Source organism: Paramacrobiotus metropolitanus, unplaced genomic scaffold (genome assembly GCF_019649055.1).
Source record: "Paramacrobiotus metropolitanus isolate TYO unplaced genomic scaffold, Prichtersi_v1.0 Parri_scaffold0000034, whole genome shotgun sequence".
Taxonomy (NCBI): Eukaryota; Metazoa; Tardigrada; class Eutardigrada; order Parachela; family Macrobiotidae; genus Paramacrobiotus; species Paramacrobiotus metropolitanus.
In genome coordinates this window covers 396,913-417,497 of record NW_026570254.1, presented here as the reverse complement: position 1 = coordinate 417,497, position 20,585 = coordinate 396,913, and the positions used below count along the sequence as shown (strand labels likewise).

The following is a 20,585-nucleotide window of genomic DNA, read 5'->3' as shown; positions in this document are numbered from 1 at the left end:
GGGATGAGAATGTTGCGTACTTCAACAGATTATTCAATTGTTTAACGCGCGTGCGGTTTTGTTTCGTAAAGGAAAAAGAGACTGCTTCTATGGTAATTTGGTTGTGCGGTACTTGCATAGCCTCTTGGAATACTTTCACTATCTGAAAATGAAAGCGCTTTTATTCAGATTCCATTTTCATGTCCAATTCAAAAATACCATTTGAGCAAACATATAATGATAAAAGATATAAAGGCACAAAATCCTCAAAGTGGGTGTGTTTTGACACAGCGGGTTGAGGTTAAACGCACACAAGGAATAACAACCATGTATTCAGCGAGGAAGAAATAACAAACCCGATCAAACTAATCTATGTACACTCATCGAGCGCATGTACAGCACACATCTGCCGTCACTGCCCAGCCTAAAAATGTCCAATTAAAATTTGTATCACACATAAATGAACAGTTAAAACCGGAAGTTCTAATAAAATGCAGTTGTGCCAGGATTGACTGTTGGCAGCCACGATCGAAAGATACCGTGGTCTGTTGCATTGGGACCGAATCACAGATTCGCTCGTGTTTCCCGGAGAAGATCCTCTTTGCCACATGAGAACATTCTTAAACTATAGTACATTAGTCTTCCTGCGCTGGATCAATCTTCGAACGGGATAGCAGATACACTACCGTTTCATATACAACCATCGTAACGGCTGCAAACGACAAAAATATTTATGAGTCGTCCTTCTGTAATTTATCGGTCACTTATCGCAAGTCATCTCAATGCAATTGTAACTGACAATGCCAAAAGTATCATGCGGCATGGAAAACGGATCTTTCAAAATATCCAAATCTTGCAAAATTGTAATTCAAACTTAAATCGGTTGTCAGATAGCATCCAGTTTGGTAACTTAAGATTTGCATCACATGTCTGCGAAACGTACGGGGCGACCACGAGGACGTACCTGTGTTTGGTATCTGCCGTATTAGATGTGTGGTGAGTCCCCGATAAAGGCCGCGATAACCTTCTTCCTTCACAACTGTTGATAACGTCTGCCAAAATTTTCTGTACTTCGTCCCTTCTTGTCTTAGTCGCGTTCTTGCCACTTCTGCAAAACATTTTCATTCAAAACCAACTGGCCATCGTAAGAGACATTTAATTACTATTTAGCACTATCAACCGTCTCGTCCAGGGCTTAACTTACTTTTCTGCGAAATAGCGTGCTACAGTTGCAGTCTATGGAAAAATTTACATAAAGCCGCAACTAAAACTTGATGATACTATAAAAGTGAACAAACGATCTATTCACAAAATGAGGAAGCATATTTACGTAAGTTAACAAGTCGCATCTTGTTCGCCCTCAAATCGACCAATGCGAACGAAATAAGCCAAAAAATTAATACAAAGAAATTATGCCATTACATAAATACAAACCGTAAGAAAAATATTTCTGAGTACTACTGGGCAAGAATACCATGTGGATAAGCAAGGGTGGTAGCGATTGTCTTGCTAGTGGCAGCTGCCCCCATAAACCTGAGGAAATCATCGGTGGTACGCTCCTGATAAGCAACGCGAAGATTTCTGGCCAAAATCCGCTCTTTGATGGATTCATATATCACAAAATGAATAATGGTCTCCGACACACCGACATACGACGCAGATATTCCTTTGTAAAATCCCAGTATGCCAGTCTGTGAGTAGATCTGCTTAACACATCGTAAAGCGGTTAATCCTCCGTCCTTACTGCAAAAATAACAATGATTAAAAAAATAAATTCGATGGATAAGCAAAATCGAAGCTATTGTGTTAAATTGTACACAAAATTGTTGCTAACTCATTTCAGTTAGCATGCAGAAATTGGCAGCCACGATCGAAAGATACCGTGGTCTGTTACTGGGACCGAATCACAGATTCGCTCGTGTTTCCCGGAGAAGATCCTCTTTGCCACATGAGAACATTCTTAAACTATAGTACATTAGTCTTCCTGCGCTGGATCAATCTTCGAACGGGATAGCAGATACACTACCGTTTCATATACAACCATCGTAACTGCTGCAAACGACAAAAATATTTATGAGTCGTCCTTCTGTAATTTATCGGTCACTTATAGCAAGCCATCTCAATGCAATTGTAATTGACAATGCCAAAAGTATCATGCGGCATGGAAAACGGATCTTTTAAAATATCAAAATCTTCCAAAATTGTAATTCAGACTTAAATCGGTTGTCAGATAACATCCAGTTCGGTAACTTAAGATTTGCATCACATGTCTGCGAAACGTACAGGGCGACCACGAGGACGTACCTGTGTTTGGTATCTGCCGTATTAGATGTGTAGTGAGTCCCCGATAAAGGCCGCGATAACCTTCTTCCTTCACAACTGTTGATAACGTCTGCCAAAATTTTCTGTACTTCGTCCCTTCTTGTCTTAGTCGCGTTCTTGCCACTTCTGCAAAACATTTTCATTCAAAACCAACTGGCCATCGTAAAGAGACATTTACAATTATTACTATTTAGCACTATCAACCGTCTCGTCCAGGGCTTAACTTACTTTTCTGCGAAATAGCGTGCTACAGTTGCAGTCTATGGAAAAATTTACATAAAGCCGCAACTAAAACTTGATGATACTATAAAAGTGAACAAACGATCTATTCAAAATGAGGAAGCATATTTACGTAAGTTAACAAGTCGCATCTTGTTCGCCCTCAAATCGACCAATGCGAACGAAATAAGCCAAAAAATTAATACAAAGAAATTATGCCATTACATAAATACAAACCGTAAGAAAAATATTTCTGAGTACTACTGGGCAAGAATACCATGTGGATAAGCAAGGGTGGTAGCGATTGTCTTGCTAGTGGCAGCTGCCCCATGAAACCTGAGCATCATCGTAAGTTACGCGCATCCTGTTCGCAACGCGAAATCGACCTGCGAACGAAATAAGCCAAAAAATTAATACAAAGAAATGCCATTACATATACACCGTAAGAAAAATATTCTGAGTACTCCGAATACACCGACAGTACGACGATTGTCTTGCCTTTGTGGCAGCTGCCAAAACCTGATCCAGTGGTGCTCTGATAAGCTGCGAAGACACATCGTAAATCCGCTCTTTGATGGATCATCACAAAATGAATTGGTCTCCGAACAAACATACGACGCAGATTAAAAAAATAATCGATGGAAATAAATTCGATGTTGTGCAAAATAAAGCTATTAAAAAACAAAATGTAAGCTAACTCATTAGTGAAATACAGGTTGTTAAAGTGCTAACCTGGATTTGCACGAAATGTGGCGGTCACGTTAAAAAATTACAATGGTACGTAATTAACATTAAAAACAATTATGTAATGCAAGCGCAGTCAAATAATGCCTCAAAACTGAACCACTCTTTCTCGAAAATCAACACACACTCGTCAAGGGAAAGTTGAATTCCCTGCGAGTACAGCCAGAGAAAATAGCAAAACTGTTATCATTAAGATAACGTCTAACACTCTTAAAATACTTCACTGCTATTCTGTAGACCTATACGGGTTTTGAAAACAGAATTTGAAAAAAACACTAGGACGCGCAATCCAAGCAAAGGTACAAAATCATTAGTCAAAAGTCAGTGCGAAAAATGCAATTTCTATTCTAAGGTAGTAACAGTACCACATTAAGTATAACGCATCCTGTAATGCCCCTAAAATTAAATAGGACAAGGAACACACACTCAAAAATATTAATTTTCATAGCCATTACATCAGAAAAAGGTTTTCTTCCACACTTACCGCTGATCGAGCTGCAAGCGCGTCTTGACAAACCATACAGGATTGGTAACCGTACACGCTGCGATACCTGGAAGGAAAACACATTGAAAAGCAACGCGCTGGTCTGTCTTCGCAGACACGCGGACGCACCTGCAGATCCAGCTGAACAAATATGCACCAGCGGACTGTTGGGCGGCAGATAGTCGTTGTAGAAGGATTTGGAGGCTGAGTATGCTGAGAAGTAAATAGCACGTGAGGGGGCGACCCCTACCACCGTGGGGCCCAGCCCCTTGAAGAGTCCGCGCACGCCTTCCGTTTCCAGAATGTACCTGCACGAGCAGCACACCGTGCGTTATCACTGGAAAGACTTTCCTTCCGATCACACTGACAGTACACGAATCGCCAGACAAACCCTCGATCCTTTGCTCAAACGCTGCAAGACTCACCGTAAACACCGATAGATCGTCATATTGGCGAAGAAACTCCGCAGGGTTCTGGAAGGATGATGCGCAACAGAAACATCGGCCGTTGAGTGACTAAAGGAGGAAAAACACGTCTGTGCTACTGGATGAGGAACATACGAGTGTGTTGCTTGCTTCTGGAATTGGAAAGTGGCCACAGACGACTGCAAACGGGTTTTGACGACCTGAAAATGCAATCAGTGATGCAACGGCGCAGACTAAGTGCGTCAGACGCACACGTACCTCCAGCGGACAGGTAACGATAGCTCCAGCAGTTCCTCCAGCGCTGCGGGAAGCAGAGAACCTTGCTCAATATCGACACTTTCAAAGAAGAACAGTACCAATGCGCACCACTTACCCTCCTGCCACAAGATGAACTAGCGTGTCTGAGGGCATCACATACACAAATGGTGGTTAATTAGTCCCATTGCACATTACACAACAGATATTCAAAACAACCAGGATGTGAATTTATGTTACTACAGAAAGGACAAGGGTTAGACAGGTAATTACATGCTAATGTATCATGGTCCGCATCACGGTTATCCATGGATGGAGTGTGAATGGATGATATATCAGATTCAGCGGATGCAGGAAAGCAACTGGCAGCAGCGTAAAAAATTCAGCGTAGAGTCGCAGACTGTGTAGTAGGCAGCACAAACCCACAAGTGCATCGCAGTGAAATGCTCCAGATTGCATAGAGAAAGTTTTTTACCATTTACCAAATTACACAGGAAGTTCACGGTCGTCCTGTGGCACAGCTTAATTCATCACCATGAACTCTAAATAGTCCGGATTTATGTACACAAATTAAAACCAGTAAATGATTATCAAACCGTTTTTACTTTCTAACCTAACTGCAATCTTCTCGTGAGTCGTACTACAGCGAACACGTGCCGAAAGTGTGTGCGACTGATGCGGCAGGTTGTAAAAAGTATCGAATAAGATCGCGATCGTATCCGAGCAGCCGCAGCGAAACGAAACTACTGTAACAAAAACGGCAGTACCTCCGTAGTAGTGTAAATGTTTAACCGATTGACCAGCATTCCCGTCGTATTTCGTTAATCCGGTTGCGTCAATCGGGATTGGGAACAATACAAAGGGAATGCGGTTAGTATTATCGCTAAATTAGTTTATGGATAAATTAATAAATTTTTCGCTGATTTGTGATTATTAATCAGTTAGCAAACATGTACCGGCACTTCAAATTAGTACTGCGTGCGGTAACAAAATGGTTCTAAAGTATTAAGTTAAAAAAATATGCATCAAAAAGGCCACAAGGTCGGCATACAATACTGTAATATGCAGGAGTTTTTTAACGTAAGTTGCACTTCTGCTGATTTCGACCATTTCTGTTGCAAAAAAATGCAGTTTCCAATAACTTTGCTACGTACTCTCGGTATCTGACATGGTTAGCCTGATTAATGTGTAATGTTCCAGACGCAGTTTAAAAATTCTAATCAGTTCATAGTAGTGCAAAAAGCAGACCAAGGGCTTCTTTACAACAGGCACCCGGTATTTCCAATCTCGAACTGCTTAATCGCGTGTTTCCTTTTTGTTAATCTGCAGAGCCTGCACGGAGCATGGGCATAAAACGGTACACAGCATCAATTACTCTTGGCTGTAGTAAACGAAAGGACTTAATTAACAATTAGAGCATTTTAAAATATTCGCGAAATTGCTGGTACAGCCCTTTATAACAAAAAAATACAACAAAAGGTCAAGCAAAATAATGAAAAAGTTACTATTATCGCGCAGAGCGTACAGTGGTGCCAGTCAGTTGTATTTAACGATTGACAATATGTATAAATATGCAACAAATCCAGATAAAATAATAAAATTATAATACAAAGAGAATGTGGGTACGTGAATAATACTGGGCAAGGTTACCCATCGCCGGTATCTTTCCGCATTTTCTTAGCTGCGTACATGTTGGCTTCTTCCTGTGCTTTGCCAATATTCTTTTTGTATCGAATTCGTTTGTTACCAAACCAGTTAGACACCTGGAAAATGGAACATCGTTAACGGTACGTAGTCGTAAAACAAAAGCAAAACTTTTATCAACAGATGTTTCGTTTGTGGTGCAAACAAGAAGTACCTGCGAAACAGTAATTGAGCATTTACGCGCTAACTCCTCTTTGGCTTCTTCGCTGGGATACGGATTATTTAAGTGCGAGTAAAAGTATTCATTCAGCACTTCCGTTGCTGTTTTGCTAAAGTTCCTGCGCTTTCGCCTAAAATTGAAATACAGTCAGCAATACCGTCAGCGTAAACTACATTGAACTTCAAGAAGTTCACATGCACGTAAATGTACTCCCCGGGAAATACAAAAATACTGTCACTTAAAGTACCTGGCATCGAGAAATCGCGATCGCAGTATCATGACCGCTTCGCAGGTTGACTGCTTGAGCTGCATTTGGATTGAACTGAATTTCTTGTGAATAATGTACACCATTCGCTCAATTTCCTTTTGCGTGATCGGGCGCGTACGACCTTGCTCTCGTAACAGATTCAACACATGCTCCGTGAACTCTGCGCACGCCTGCAAATCCAGAAATAAATTACTCTTTTTATTTGCCGGTCAGGCAGCGTACATAATGATGTAATCATAACACAATGACGATTTTTCTAATTAATATCTTTACCGCTTCATATTTTTGCAGTTCGGATTGGTATATCCCCCTTATTTGAGCCAATTTGGTCCTATATTCGCTATGTTCAATAGGAGATCCAAACTCGCTTCCAGGAGAGCCACGAGAACTCGCCGTAACGCCAGCTGTGGCCATAGCATTGGCAGCTTGACTTCCTGCCTAAAAATCCAAAATCTAACATAGATCGGTTTCGCGAAAAGCGTAATGTTTCCGCTAACTGTAAAAGGTTTTACTGTTTTACCGTGGTCCCATGAACGGTGTCAGTTTCGCATGGTCCGTAATATGTTGTAAGGGTATTAATTTCAATAGATTATGTGAATGGTACCTTGTCAGGTCCGGCAACTCCTTCAGCGATCAACATGTTGTCCAGACGCACGAGCTGTGGATCGGGCGGCTCATCTTCCTGAATGTTCCGCAAGGATAACGCTAAAAATGTTACGAGTACTTGAAGTACTGTTAATTAGTAACGTACAGTAGATGAGTGGCAAAACGATCGCACCGGTTTATTATACTGGCACGGTATTTTGATTACAGCAATCTGGTACAGAATTGGAACAAAATTAACTACCATGTGTTTCATTGTTACAAAAGTGGTGTTCCTTGATTTTTTCAAAAGGAGCTGGAAAAGAGAAAAGCCAGCCGGTATTCAATGTATAGCTAGCACAATATCTTTTCTTATTGATTTAATTCAGGTTTGCAATTAAATATGCACTTTTCAGGTTTTCGGCACGGTTATGCCGTCTGGATGCAAGCCGGAATTGAAAGCGCAGCCACTCTAAAATTTCACCAATGAGAAAGCATGATAAATAGCTACAACCATCTTGACTTTATAATCCGACAGACGATCCATCTTCCTTGAGCAAACTTTCAAGTGTCTCGGCTTACTTAGGCGGTGCCATTTTCAAGAAATTGTTGTGTTTTATACTTGAAAGCACACTTTGAAAGTTACTGTACCACTGAAATCCATGGACATTTAAAAGAGCATGGATGCATGCAGCCGTCGCTGATGAAAAAGTATTGATCGAATATTGCACGATACAAGATCGCAATATTTCTAAATTATCCAAGGAATATGTTGACACTAAATACAGAGTATACCGCCGCTGAATCATATCTAGTTTTCAGAACCGGCTTATTGTCAACAGCATGCCTGTATATTTGCTATTACTTAATCACTCATTAGTATTAGCATGAGAATTATTCGAGAAAATATGTATGAAAACATAACTAAGCATTTTCTAGAAAACCGATTTAGCACCCATAAAACTGCAGAGAAATAATATTGTGTATGGATTTCACAGTTGTCAATTCATTACTGGAATTATTAACAGAAACTCAAGTTCACCTAGAGTCTTCTTGGAATTCATAATCAGATGAATAAAGCTGACAGTAAAAAAACAGAGATAAAAACGATAATATTGTAATAAGTAAAATATTACTGAACGTAATTTAACTTTTATACATAAAATATCGCACAATGTACGCGGAACATGCAATCTGTATCCAGTAATGAAGTACGGTAATAAAATTAAATATAAAGCGCTTTAATTTTGCAGCGACAATTTACGTTTGTAATAGTTTCATAGTTTATGTTCATCAGTTTACTATGACATGTGCTGTATGCTTATATTAAACGAAGATGCTTCAAGACGTACCGGTACGATCTTTCATTTCACAAAGGACACTGTACAGAGCTGGCTTGAGGCGATGATTGTTGAGATTCAATTTTCTGCAACGAGAACGATTGTGGTCATTACCTTGATCAATTTAATGAACAATCAATTGAATTAACACAGGTGCAAGCTACTGAGACATAATACAAGAAAATTAAATTTCAGATGAACACGAAATGTACGCGTATATAGATATGTGTACATTTAAAGAAAACGATTTAACGAATTCTCACTAAAAACAGCTGCATTAAAGATGCCTCGACGTGTGGCGATGCGGCAGGCTGACAGACAACAACCAAATGCAAAAGAGCTGCCTTTAATATAAGCTACAGTAGATGCAGTTCATATGCAGTTCTTTAAATTTTATTTTTTTATTTTATTTATTTGTTTAAGTTTTATGATGTGAGTACTGCTATGTTTTATAATATTATTATAAAGCATGACAGTATCACACGCCATAAAATGTTGAGTGAGCCACTGAGGACATTTATTTAGTCATTATTATGTTATAATTATGGCAAGATTTTAACAATAAGTCACGAATGTACTGTAATTTCTGTACATATTTGCTACTTACTTGCTCTGAGCTTCGTCCAGGCTCTGCGTGGTTATATTCATCAAATCCTGCAAGAGAGTAGCCACGTCTTGTGGAGATTTCCCATACAGATCGGAACTTCTTCCAAGCTGCGGTGTGGATGAGACAGGAACTGGATTGCCAGCCGCCTGGCCATACATCATGCTCGCAGATGAACCAAACAGGGATGCTGAGTCGTAGTGCGAGAAGAAATTCTGATTCTCAGATAAACGATCCATTTTGATGGTTGATATGCACAGTCTCAGATTACTTGCTAATTTCCCATGTGGTGCTTCTGTACGTGTTATAAAATAAAAAGTAAAAGAACACTAACAAATATTCCTGAATGTACCGGAAGATATGGGAAAATGCATAAGGATGCTGCAGCCAACGAATTCTTCAGACTGCAGCTACAAAGCAACAAAAGAAACAATAAAATGACACAGATAAGAAAATCCGCTGGACTGCCAGTGGAGAAACTGCTGTGTTAGCAAGTGAGAGCCCAGAGGATGCGGAGCAGTGGGGCAGACTGGTGAAGCGAAGCGCATCTATGGGATCCGAGTCCGAGCGGTTAAGGACACGCATGAGCGCAAGTTAGGTGTTCACACAGCTCGCAAGCGCTGCACATGGACATGCTGAATGTTGGCACGATTCACCATCAGATGGAGTCTCCGCGGCCGTACACAAATACTCATACGTGCTCAAAAATAATATTGTCTACGCATGCGTCTGTCTGTCTGTCTTCCTTTGTCGGTGGAGTTGTATGATTTTGCTCTCTCTGTCCGTTCACTGAAAATTCGTGGCGAGTGACTACTCTGTGCCGCCTACCCGGGCGGAAATGCAGACGTTTGGCAACAATGATGACATTGAGCAATGATAATCTCCAGATTCTAATTAATATAATAATTAATTTGAAAGTTTCAATTTGACACAATGAATTTAGTAAGTAATTCAAGGTCAACAGCAGAGTGGACTCAGGAGCACGCGCTCGAAGTCAGATCTACTGCTTCCCAAGTTCCCCCACATAGCCACTATTAGCCAGAGCTACCGGTATCCCTATTAATTAATTAAGGACAAATAAATACGTACATTAATCATTTTATTCATTAATTATCCTTTTATCTTGAACCACACGTGTAAATAAGTACTGTACAATACCTATTGTAATTGTATGTACTAAATTTGAGTGCATTTGTATCTTTATGGCGCTTACAGTTAAATTAAGTACAGTAAATGCGTGACTGCGCATTTTGAATTCTGATGAATCTTATCGACATTGCGGAAGATTTTATCACCACTAACGATGAAAATGGTTTGCAATGTTTACTCTCGCATTGGCCAGTTGACTGTTTACGTATATCTGTCTTCTTCAAAGTTTCGATATCTGTTCAAGGGGGCAGATTTTGTTTACGCAAGAAGTCAAGAATCAGTTTCTCCTTGATAATGTAGCCTTATCGCAGCCTCTATGAATTTCATGATAATCGTGATTCGTGCGGACCAAATGAGCGCAGTGGTGGAGAGTCATTTGTATGTTGGGGCTTGCTTTCGTACTAAATATAGCATATTGAGATACTTGCTATACTATTATCAGTATTTTGTATTTAAAATGTATAAACCTTTAGTAATTTGAAGTTGCAATAATTTTCGCAAATGCTTGCCGCTGTATGACATTTTTTGGAATGCGATTTACATGCTTACAGCATATGTTGGCAGATTAAAGTGGTTAGTATTCTGCTTGATCTATTATTTTTGTTTTTATACATGTATAGGGGGTTCACGTAGTGATTGAATCACTGAAGTTACAAGTCTGTACCTAATTTTCCTATTTCGCAAGCTGTACCACAGAACTATAACTTAGCATCTATATGAATGAAATTTTCCCGATCGCGTTCCGATTTTTAGTTATTTTATTAGGTAATCAAATGATTCATCGATGTAGCGATGGGAAGCTGCCTGGAGATTGTCGATTTTGTCGTGAACCACGCTGCGACATCTGTATGTGAAATTGTGAATACCTGATGTTACCAATGGCGCGTTAAAAGACTGCTGGAGTTGATTTTGACGATACCTGAAAAATCAAAGCGGTGGTTAGCCGCCTGTAATAACTTTTCGAGGAAATTAAAGCGAAGGAAAATACGGAAATGGCTGTTGCGGGTCCGGATATAAAAGTTGTATTGTTAGGCCGTCACAATGCCGGTGAGCACAGTTTATGCAAAGTATAGACGATAAATTCATTATTTCTTTTTGATGGAAATTATTGCATCAGTTACATAAATTCGGTCACGTCTTTTCGGGTTTTAATACAATAACATATCAATGTGAAGGCGTTTTTTAGGTAAAACGTGTCTGGTGGATCGTTTTGTAAACGAAAAGCACAGCGCTGCAGCATATCAGACGGCAAGAATAAGATTGACAGTGAATATCAGTTATGTTCTTTTTTAAAATTCTGGTTAGAAAATGATGTCCGATATGATGTTGTTGCAGACAATTGGTGCTGCATTCGCTGCCAAGCGGGTTGATGTCGGTACGGATTCAGTCATAATGGGCATTTGGGTAAGTGAAGGCCTTTAATTTCTTATTTTTTACAACTTGAAAGTCAATAGTATTAGGGTGCACCGGAAGCCTCTTCCGATCTTCGGATCTGCTGTTGATTCTGACTATTAGTACTACCGTACTGTTCTTATCTGCTATCGCTTTGTGTTACTCCCAATGGAATTTTCCTTACAACTGTAACAATACTCGTGCAATACCTGTTATTTGTTAATGCTACTGTAAGTTTTTTGTACAGAACAAGTATTTATGTATGAATTTTATAATCGCAGTGTGAGAATTCAGTTAATTCAGTGTTTCCGTGTGAAACTCCCATAACAAGTGAAAGCTAATCTTGCAGGACACCGCGGGAAGTGAGCGGTACGAAGCCTTGTCCAAGATGTTTTATCGTGGAGCCTGGGCAGCAATAATATGCTTTGATCTGACAGATGAAGACAGTTTTGAACGCGTAAAATTCTGGATGGCAGAGCTGAAAACCAATGAAGAAGTATATCAACAGAGTGCACTCGGGAGATTCTCTGATTTTGTTTCACCAATGAAAATTCACTGTTTTAGAACTGCAAGATTTATTTATGTGGAACGAAGAAGGACAAAGTAGAAGTCGACAAAGCGAACCGGCAGGTGGACTTTCACACCGCCCGAGAATTTGCGGATGGTACAAAAATGGCACATATAAGTGTCATAGCGTACTGTATTTTTAATAGTTTAAAGCAGGTTCTAATGTTTTAGAAAACGGCGGAGAATATGTTGAAACATCGAGCATAACAGGGGAAAACGTCGGTATGTCTGCGGAACAGATTGTTACTCTGTCTGGGGTTAATAAATTAATTACAGTTTTTATCCGCACAAGGCAAGGCGATGAAGACGTGGTCATCATTGTTATTATTAGGTGAACTGTTTTTGGATATTGCCAAAGCATTCGTTAACTCCAGCTCCTATCGGACACGCAGTACGTAAAGTGGTTACCGAACAGTCTGGTGCACGCTCAATTTTTTACGGATAAATGTCTGTTTATAAACGTAGTATATTTATTTGTTTTTGGTTAACAGTAAACTGAGGTAAAGAGTACAGACTACTATCACATACCCTTTTTTTCCAGAAAATTCCTCACGAATAATACTTCGAAAAACGGGAAATGTCAAAAAAAAGCGATGGGGATGTTGTTGACAGAAGGGATTCTTATTCTTTCCAAGCTTTGTATCAACCAAGTCGCTTATTGTTGATTTTTTCAGTTTGAGCTTAAGTACTAATGAATGGAAGTACTAGATACAGGCCTGCCGATTTTTCTCACAAAGCTTTTTAAATAACAGGAGTGTTCCATTCATTAATTCCATTCTAAATCATTGTCATACTGTATTACAGTACTGGCCCAAAATACAGATTTCTTTAGAAGACAGTTTATTAAAAAACATAAAAGTTCACCATACGTTTACGTACTCGTACATCATAGAATAATTTCTCACCTACAATCATTAGCTCAATACCACATTTAGTGCCAGTAATTATAGTACAAATCGCATCATATCGTGGACTAACAAATCGAAGCATTACAGCTGAAATGAGCAGAGATTGCATGAACTATAGCTGTGGAAAGTATGCAAGTCGAACCAAAAAACATTTCTCACTCATTCGTGCATCCACAAATAAACTGAGTTGGAATCCATCGTCGGCAGGGAATCGAAATCGAAGAATCCTTTGCACCAGGCTCACTGGACGTCTTTTAATTCCGCAGGAAGCTCTTTTCCGGGATGCTTATTTTCGAAATGTTGTTTATATGTTTTCGCATCTGGCATTTGCGACTACAGACAAAATTTAGGGTTACTCTGACTATGCACATACTTGTTGCATATTAGTTATTTAATATGGAAATTTATTTTCACTGGAACTTCACCACTATTTGATGTTGGTGAACAACTCAGCAGAATTATTAAAAAAAAACTTCAATCAACTTGTCATGACTCAGATCACAACAAAAAACATCGAATTAGTGTTGCCTGCCATATGAACAACGATTACATAAAAAACATAAAACACAAACAGTATTAAATAAAAAAACAAAACTTTTTGAGGTCGATAATCCGTTTTTTTTATTGTTGAACATATACCGTATCTGTTAATAACACTATATTATATCTGTTAATATTCAGACTTACACCAGTGCTTGTACCCTTTAATACTGTTACATGAGATACGCACATAAGGTTTAAAACGTGTAAACTAGCATACAACGTAACAACAACGGTGAAAAGCCTTCATTACGCGGTACCCACTAATATCTATACAGTACGCAGTGACTGACCTTACAAACAGCACAACTGTGTTTCAGTGCAGCCGCCGCTGTCCCGATTTGACTTGATCCTTGTTGCTAAAAAAGGAAAAGCACGAAAAAATCAGAGAAAGGTATTTTAGAACCGATGTATGATGCCATGATAAGACTCAAAAACCGCAAAGACTACGAAAACGGAACTATAAAAAATAAGTATGCAATTCTATTGTGACTTGTGAGCGACGTTTTACAGATCAGTTGACGTACAAAACGTAAACTGATTAAATCAGCGCAGCAGTGCTGCTTAAAGATTTTACCTTTTTCAATTTAGCCATCTTCTCTTGATTTTTTTGTTGGGATTGGATTTTCTGTTGTCCTCGAGCCATGTCTGCGACTCTCAAGCTGCAGATAAACGGCTCTGAATTCTGCAATACGGTACAAAATGTTTGAAGAAAGAAAAAAAGGATTTAAAGAAAAACGGTAAATCGTAAACAACAACCCGAACAAAACCCCAACCAAGTCACAAATGACTTTCCTTGGCGATGATGGAGCGAACTGCTTGACGTACCCTGAGCTTGATAGAGCTTGATGCGTGAGATTTTTAACACAAAAAACGAATCAACTGTGGAGTGTCCAAGAAAACGTATTCACGAAGTTGTTGAATAGATCTACGTACTACGACAATTGGTAGCGAGACTAGCGACGCCAAAGCGCATGCTCAGAGCCTGTCAGAGGTACAGTCATACTGATGCAGATAACTTTTTTGTAAAAGTTTTGTCGATGACAAATCGTAGGTTTAAAGTGGTTTAAAAGCAGTCTGCGATCACCGTACTCAGGGGAGTGCAGTCACTCAGGCGCACTGCACAATGCACATGTACAGTACAAGGAGTTTCTGAGCCGAGCCAAGGAGTCATTAAAATTAACTAAGTAATCAATAATCATTATCCCTAATTAAGGCTAATTTATTAGAATTTGGAAATGTTAACACAATTGTCAAAAACGATTAAATTACAGAATTTTTTAAAAAATTACATTAAGCTCAGCTTTGGGGCAAGAGAGTAAGACTGCAAAACTCCGAATCTCCGACAACTGTTTACTATACCAGTTTCCGGTAGGACAAAATAATTGTGATTCATAAACTGTAATCCCTGTACCGACCATTCATGAATTGGCAAAAAACTTGGTTAGCTGTTTCCAAATTTCACGGCTTATTTAAAACGTTTCACAAAATTTACAATCTTGACGCTGGTTTTGTAATTTGTCATTTTCCCCACAGACTGAAAAAAGCAGCAGTAAGTTTTCTTGTTTTCCTTGTGATCGGGAGACGTATTGCCATAACCGCTGTGAGCGCGGAACTCTTCTTTGCTCCTGAGTCTTGAATCTGGATGTGTTGACGGCTTGAGTCGGACAAATAAATCCTAATTGTTGTTTTAGGCTTTCGGTTTTAGCATCTTGAGTTGGTTTTCTTGGAAATATCCACAAGACTGAGCACTTCCCGAAATGGTTCGTAAATCTCCTTAATGCCATGTTTGCACGCGGAGAAGTATGCATGTCGACTCTTTCAGGCGCGGCGCTTCGATACCCGTACAACTATATTCTCTCCGGAAGGTACCGTACGGCGGCTGTTTTAGCTTCCTATTAATAGTTTGCAAGCTGCTGACCGGAACTGTTGATCGATAACGTGAAGGATGTCCTACCTGTTTAGGGCGTCTGTACCAAGTGGAATACGCCATGGAAGCAATCGGACACGCTGGCACATGTCTCGGAGTGCAGGCCATCGACGGAGTGGTTCTGGCCGGAGAGCGACCCACAACCAGCAAACTCCTTGATGAGAGCGTCTTCAAGTCCGAAAAGATTTATAAACTGAACGAGTAAGGGACTGCGCCACTGCGGTCTTTCTGGGGCTTGTGGACGAGTCGGAGATTTATCTCTTTGCTTTGTAGAGATATGGCGTGCAGCGTCGCGGGAATCACATCGGATGCCAACGCTTTAATAAATCATTTGCGGATGGCAGCTCAGAGGTTAGACTTTAAACGGGTATCGCTGTGGGCGCTCTGTTTTGTGGAATTTTTATTTCTGAACGTTTGTAATAGTTGTGTTTTCGACTTTTTGGCAAAGAGCTTATGAGATTGCAGATCATCAGGTAAAATTTTATTTATGGAAACCAGGGCAGTATGCGCTTTTTTATTTTTAGTAAGCAGCGGTTTCGCACCTTTTGTTACACTTACAACTTCAAATTGAACTTTTTACTTACCGGTTATGATGTGTCTACTTCCAATGCACATCCTCCGTGCCGTGATCAATTAGAAAATTAGCGTAAATGTAGTGATTCGATAGTAGTACTACTTTTGCTCTCAAGTCTGGCAATAGGTTGTCGCGTGCTGTCCTTGCTGTTGACACCGACTTGATGCACATCTCTTTAAGATTTGTGAATGGCAATGAAGTGGTACCTGAATTTCACAGATACGCTTTGAATTATGGAGAACCGATCCCCTGCGAACAGTTAGTGGTCAACCTTTGCGATCTCAAACAAGCCTACACACAGTACGGCGGTAAGCGAAATTGTTGCATTTCTCGTTTTTGTGCTTTCCTGCTTTTCAAAGCGAGCGCATGTTGTCCTTTTTTCATATCTGTATGTCCCTGTACGAGTACGTAGTACATACTTTTGCTTTGTACGCTGTGTAATTACTGATGGTAAATTGCAAGAATTTCATTCGAACTACATCTAATCGTTGTTAAACATTGTTTGAACCAAAGATTGTTCTAGCCAGAAGAAAATTGTACATACCGTAGTAATTATTTGAATTTATTTCCTAGTATATTATTCATTTACTTTTCACGCTTTTGTTTAGGCCAGCGGCCATATGGCGCTTCTTTCATATACATGGGATGGGACCGGCATTATGGTTTCCAGCTTTATCAGTCAGACCCCAGCGGAAACTATAGCGGATGGAAAGCCACCTGTATCGGGAAAAACGCTGCAGTATGTTTTTCTTCCAAGCTTTTTCGGTGTGATTGCGAAATGAAAAGTTGTTCGCCTTTGTCACTTTCAGACCGCGATAGGCATACTGAAACAAGAATTCGAGCCAGAATCCACTAAGCTTCCGGATGCGGTGAAGTTGGCCGTCAAAGTCATGCACAAAACGCTGGATGTTACTAAGTTGACGGCTGAAAAGAGTAACTACAAGTTTTGCAGAAGTCGTAACTCGTAAGCGCGGTTGACAAATTGAGTAACGTTTGACACTATTTTGCAGTTGAATTGGCAACCCTTACGAGAGCCAATAACCGTACTGTCCTTCGAATCTGGAGTAATGAGGAGGTCGATGTTATCATCAAGGAAGTGGACGCCGAAGAAGCTCGTCTTGAAGCAGAGAAGAAAGAGAAAGAAAAAACTATTCCTCGCAAACCAGTACTAAAATGAGTAAACACAAGCCTGTTTTTATAACATTTTGTCGGCCTACGATGATGTCTTACTGTGCTGACCAGAATGTACAGTTCTTTCCGTCATCGAACTCGAAGATTACTAATAGATCATCACGTTCACTAACGCTAACAAGTGCAAGTTGCGTCTCGGGTTGTGTTCATGTTCCGTGAAATATCGTACAAGTGATTTAATAAAATTTTCGATTTTCAACGATAACAGAAATTAATAACATAAATTGGCTGCAGTAAACTTACTGCAATGCCATATTAATTTTAAAGAAACTCATAACGATAAGTACAGAGTACTAACATACGCATTCAAAATATGGTACTGTACTTTAAATTCGACAGCAAAAAGAAACGATTCGATGGGGCATCAACAATTGTAAACCCAAACAAACACCGAAATTAATCCTTTGACAATTCTTGGACCCTTGGTTACCTCATTTCTACATCGTTCACTGGTTTGCTTACAGTAAGCGTGCCGGTTTCCACTTCCATTTGATTTTGTAACTTCTTTTCGTGCATCAGCTGTTTCACAATCTTTCGCTGCTTCTTCTTCGACAGTCGGTGTTGGAGTGTCTTCTGTTTCCCTTGAAGGTCTTTAACTGTATTCTTCACGGTAGTTTCAGTCACAGGTCTACCCTCTCGTCGAAGAATGCTTGTAGCTGCTTTTGTCCGCTTGATTTCCTTCCTCTCGCGGCGGATCTTGGATGTATCCTTCTACAAAATTACAGTATTTCAGATCTGAGCATCAGAAACAAGATGGGTAGTCACACGTGAAAACCAACTTGAACGCAATAGCTGAATAGCAGCAATATTATTACAAGCAAATACGAACCTTCCTCTTGTTGACATTACGATGTGCTCCCATAGTTGAAATCCTCTGCGATCCAAAATTAGTTGACCGTAAGTGATAGCCGGATTCGTGACGGACTCCTCCTGATTCGGCGAGAGCGCCCCGGTGTGAGCTACTAAACCTACTCGGGGTCTGTACTCTGCAGAGCAACAAGTAGTCGCGCGTTCCGGATAGTTCTACCTGAATGCCTGCTCACTCTTTTAATATTTAACCATCTAATGGCCAAAAGTGGAAAAAGGAAGATACAAAACTGTGACAAAAGGATCGAAATCGGATACCCATCAATCCGTAAACATCAAAGCCCAAAGCCACAGGAATGTGAGCTTTAACTGAGGTCTGGTACATTCGTGAAGGAACTACATAGCGCCCGCCTGCTCTAAACTTTTGTATTTGTAACAGAGCAAAAAGAAGTCGGACGCGATCATCGCCTGCTGACAAAAGGATCGAAATCGGATACCCATCAATCCGTAAACATCAAAGCCCAAAGCCACAGGAATTCGTGGTTCTCGCCGGGACTGCAGACTGGCAGTGTGACATTTTGACGTCACTAACTACAGGAATTTCGCAGTGCGCCAAAAGGGGAAACGCGCATGCGCCATGTAACACGCGAAAACAACCGCACGTTAGGCGTTATCCAATACCACGGCAATCGGCATCGCCGCACAATTTACAGGGCACATTTATGGCGTACAAAACGCGCAAAATTAAAATAACGTGAAGTGATGAGTTATGAGTGGTGATCACCGTGATCTATAATTAGTGAATAATAACTGCTGATAAATTAGTGTTGATTAGAAAATGGGGATGTGAAAGTGAGAGTTAATCGGTGATTTATATGCGGTGAGTTCTGGGCGGTAAGTTAAGAGTGGTGAGTTCAAAAGCGGTGAGCTTAAACTCCTGATGTAAAAGTGATGATTGGAATGTGGTGATTTAGTAACGTAACTGGCGCCTTGTGCACCGGAAAAGGCATTACGAACTTGTGGTTTCGTTCAGCACGTTCGACTCACTAAATGCTGAGTCATCTGTGTCTGCCATTCCGCTGTGCTAGTTTTACTGTTTACACTTTACAGTACTGTACTTGCGAATATGCGCCCAGCTTTTAAAACTGAATTCTTCCCGTTCTTCCCATTTCTTGGGTTTTCTAGGAATATTTTGATTCATGTGGCAGTCATTTGATTTATCATTTGGAAAATGGAAGCCGGTGGAGAAGTTCTGAGAACCCAAAATCCGCCAGTACACCACTAAAGAGCATTTTCAGCCTTGAGCAGAGCTTGATATTATGTGCTTATTATAATGGAGGGCTGAAAATTCCTTATTCCGTGGCCCGCGCATATCGCTGAAAAATCGGCCAACCTGGAAGCCACGGGAAAAAGGAGTTTGGACTTGGTTCAAGAATCGCCGAGAGAAAGGGAAGAAACTCGCACAACTGGCAGAAAAGAAGAAACAGGCTGATGTGGGATCCGCTACTGTTATGTTTCAACCTCGTCTACCACAGGATGTGAATTTGCTGCAGCCTGCAGATGTGTTTTCCTCGTTATCTGCCGCATCTGCGACTGTTCCGAGAACCAGTCAGGCCGAAGTGCATGACGGCATTCCGTTGAATTTTGCTTTTCTGGAAAGTTTAAAGTAAGTGCACCGATCCGAAATTAGTAATCATTTAAATTAAGTAATGATTTTAAATTCATTTTTTAAAACGGTTTATTTTGTGTTGCAGCTTGAAGGCAGGCTGCGGTAAATTCAGCCCAGAAATGGTGGAAAAGTTTAAAAAGGTCTGTGAAAACTTGAGGATTTGCATCGTGCTCGTAATCGCTGCATTTCGGTGTGCAGCCAGCTTGCGTGGTCGATACAGTTATTTACACGATGATTTTGTCTTGTTCAAGTTGTTGCGCGCAAGGACGTTATGCTTGCAGTGGATTCGGACGAGATTGAGATTGAAGGCGTGAAAGACTTTCTGTGGCGTGTTGAAAATGAAGAACCATAAAGTTAAGGTTTGCGTAAACAATTAAACAGGTTAAAGTTTTTCGAAATTTGAAAATAAGTCGGCCGGCAGGAACGACTACAGACCTTCTGCCACTGGTTGTCTCTTGATTGTAAGTGGTTTCGCTACGTGTCGTTTTATTAAAATTTAAGTAACACTAGTGCTCCTGCGTTTAATCGAATTGTCGTAAAAGCCTACAATAAACAATTTATCGTAAACCTTGCCATGCTTACGATAAGGATTGCAAGGTATCTGATTTGTTGCGTTTTCTGCTACAGTACTAGTTTGGACAACATCTTTGAGCAAGTTGCGAGGTTTTTCGTCATTGTTAAATTGATTTGAATGACTGCGTGTGCAGCGTGTATCCCCTTGACACTGTAAACTTGCTTGTGCATACAGACAGCGGCCGCCGCAGGTGGTCAT

The 20,585-nt window shown here is 40.2% G+C and overlaps 6 protein-coding genes and 1 long non-coding RNA gene across 12 annotated transcripts; 3 read left to right on the top strand and 4 right to left on the bottom strand.

Moving 5' to 3' along the window:
• Positions 1-158: 158 nt before the first annotated feature.
• Positions 159-5,146, bottom strand: LOC129589411 (solute carrier family 25 member 36-A-like). Of its 3 annotated transcripts, none has more exons than XM_055484170.1 (10): positions 4,702-5,146; positions 4,547-4,574; positions 4,432-4,474; positions 4,309-4,373; positions 4,174-4,221; positions 3,878-4,056; positions 3,749-3,815; positions 1,454-1,722; positions 944-1,087; positions 159-691 (listed from the first exon to the last, which is right to left on the bottom strand). In XM_055484170.1, the coding sequence occupies exons 1-10, from the start codon at positions 4,736-4,738 to the stop codon at positions 615-617; spliced, it is 957 nt and encodes a 318-aa protein (XP_055340145.1). In that variant the 5' UTR covers positions 4,739-5,146; the 3' UTR covers positions 159-614. The 3 variants fall into 3 exon arrangements, with proteins under 3 accessions (XP_055340145.1, XP_055340144.1, XP_055340143.1); XM_055484169.1 differs by having other exon boundaries at positions 4,174-4,263; positions 4,324-4,373; positions 4,702-5,140; XM_055484168.1 differs by having other exon boundaries at positions 4,174-4,373; positions 4,702-5,144.
• Positions 5,147-5,734: 588 nt separating this feature from the next.
• LOC129589412 (homeobox protein extradenticle-like) lies at positions 5,735-9,826 on the bottom strand. The gene is made up of 7 exons (XM_055484171.1): positions 9,090-9,826; positions 8,495-8,568; positions 7,165-7,265; positions 6,834-6,998; positions 6,540-6,730; positions 6,287-6,422; positions 5,735-6,191 (listed from the first exon to the last, which is right to left on the bottom strand). Exons 1-7 carry the CDS (start codon positions 9,323-9,325, stop codon positions 6,075-6,077), a joined length of 1,020 nt encoding a protein of 339 aa, XP_055340146.1. The 5' UTR covers positions 9,326-9,826; the 3' UTR covers positions 5,735-6,074.
• A 400-nt stretch (positions 9,827-10,226) lies between these two features.
• On the top strand, positions 10,227-13,079 carry LOC129589413 (ras-related protein Rab-24-like). Of its 3 annotated transcripts, none has more exons than XM_055484173.1 (9): positions 10,227-10,613; positions 11,001-11,282; positions 11,422-11,501; positions 11,571-11,639; positions 11,977-12,123; positions 12,192-12,291; positions 12,366-12,416; positions 12,526-12,585; positions 12,736-13,079. In XM_055484173.1, exons 2-9 carry the CDS (start codon positions 11,228-11,230, stop codon positions 12,801-12,803), a joined length of 630 nt encoding a protein of 209 aa, XP_055340148.1. In that variant the 5' UTR covers positions 10,227-10,613; positions 11,001-11,227; the 3' UTR covers positions 12,804-13,079. The 3 variants fall into 3 exon arrangements, with proteins under 3 accessions (XP_055340148.1, XP_055340147.1, XP_055340149.1); XM_055484172.1 differs by lacking the exon at positions 10,227-10,613 and adding an exon at positions 10,624-10,808; XM_055484174.1 differs by lacking the exon at positions 10,227-10,613 and adding an exon at positions 10,624-10,808 and having other exon boundaries at positions 11,422-11,483; positions 12,736-13,078.
• LOC129589414 (zinc finger protein 706-like) lies at positions 12,813-14,464 on the bottom strand. The gene is made up of 3 exons (XM_055484175.1): positions 14,220-14,464; positions 13,936-14,001; positions 12,813-13,435 (listed from the first exon to the last, which is right to left on the bottom strand). The coding sequence occupies exons 1-3, from the start codon at positions 14,286-14,288 to the stop codon at positions 13,343-13,345; spliced, it is 228 nt and encodes a 75-aa protein (XP_055340150.1). The 5' UTR covers positions 14,289-14,464; the 3' UTR covers positions 12,813-13,342.
• Positions 14,465-15,067: 603 nt separating this feature from the next.
• Positions 15,068-17,536, top strand: LOC129589421 (proteasome subunit alpha type-4-like). Of its 2 annotated transcripts, none has more exons than XM_055484185.1 (9): positions 15,068-15,194; positions 15,337-15,405; positions 15,468-15,510; positions 15,608-15,773; positions 15,846-15,923; positions 16,366-16,454; positions 16,755-16,885; positions 16,956-17,079; positions 17,157-17,536. In XM_055484185.1, exons 2-9 carry the CDS (start codon positions 15,403-15,405, stop codon positions 17,321-17,323), a joined length of 801 nt encoding a protein of 266 aa, XP_055340160.1. In that variant the 5' UTR covers positions 15,068-15,194; positions 15,337-15,402; the 3' UTR covers positions 17,324-17,536. The 2 variants fall into 2 exon arrangements, with proteins under 2 accessions (XP_055340160.1, XP_055340161.1); XM_055484186.1 differs by having other exon boundaries at positions 15,173-15,245.
• Positions 17,501-18,507, bottom strand: LOC129589422 (uncharacterized). Its single transcript, XM_055484187.1, has 2 exons — positions 18,167-18,507; positions 17,501-18,048 (listed from the first exon to the last, which is right to left on the bottom strand). The coding sequence occupies exons 1-2, from the start codon at positions 18,197-18,199 to the stop codon at positions 17,764-17,766; spliced, it is 318 nt and encodes a 105-aa protein (XP_055340162.1). The 5' UTR covers positions 18,200-18,507; the 3' UTR covers positions 17,501-17,763.
• Positions 18,508-19,756: 1,249 nt separating this feature from the next.
• On the top strand, positions 19,757-20,140 carry LOC129589424 (uncharacterized). The gene is made up of 3 exons (XR_008690598.1): positions 19,757-19,810; positions 19,899-19,953; positions 20,065-20,140. It is a non-coding gene; the product is annotated as an uncharacterized LOC129589424 (long non-coding RNA).
• Positions 20,141-20,585: the final 445 nt, after the last annotated feature.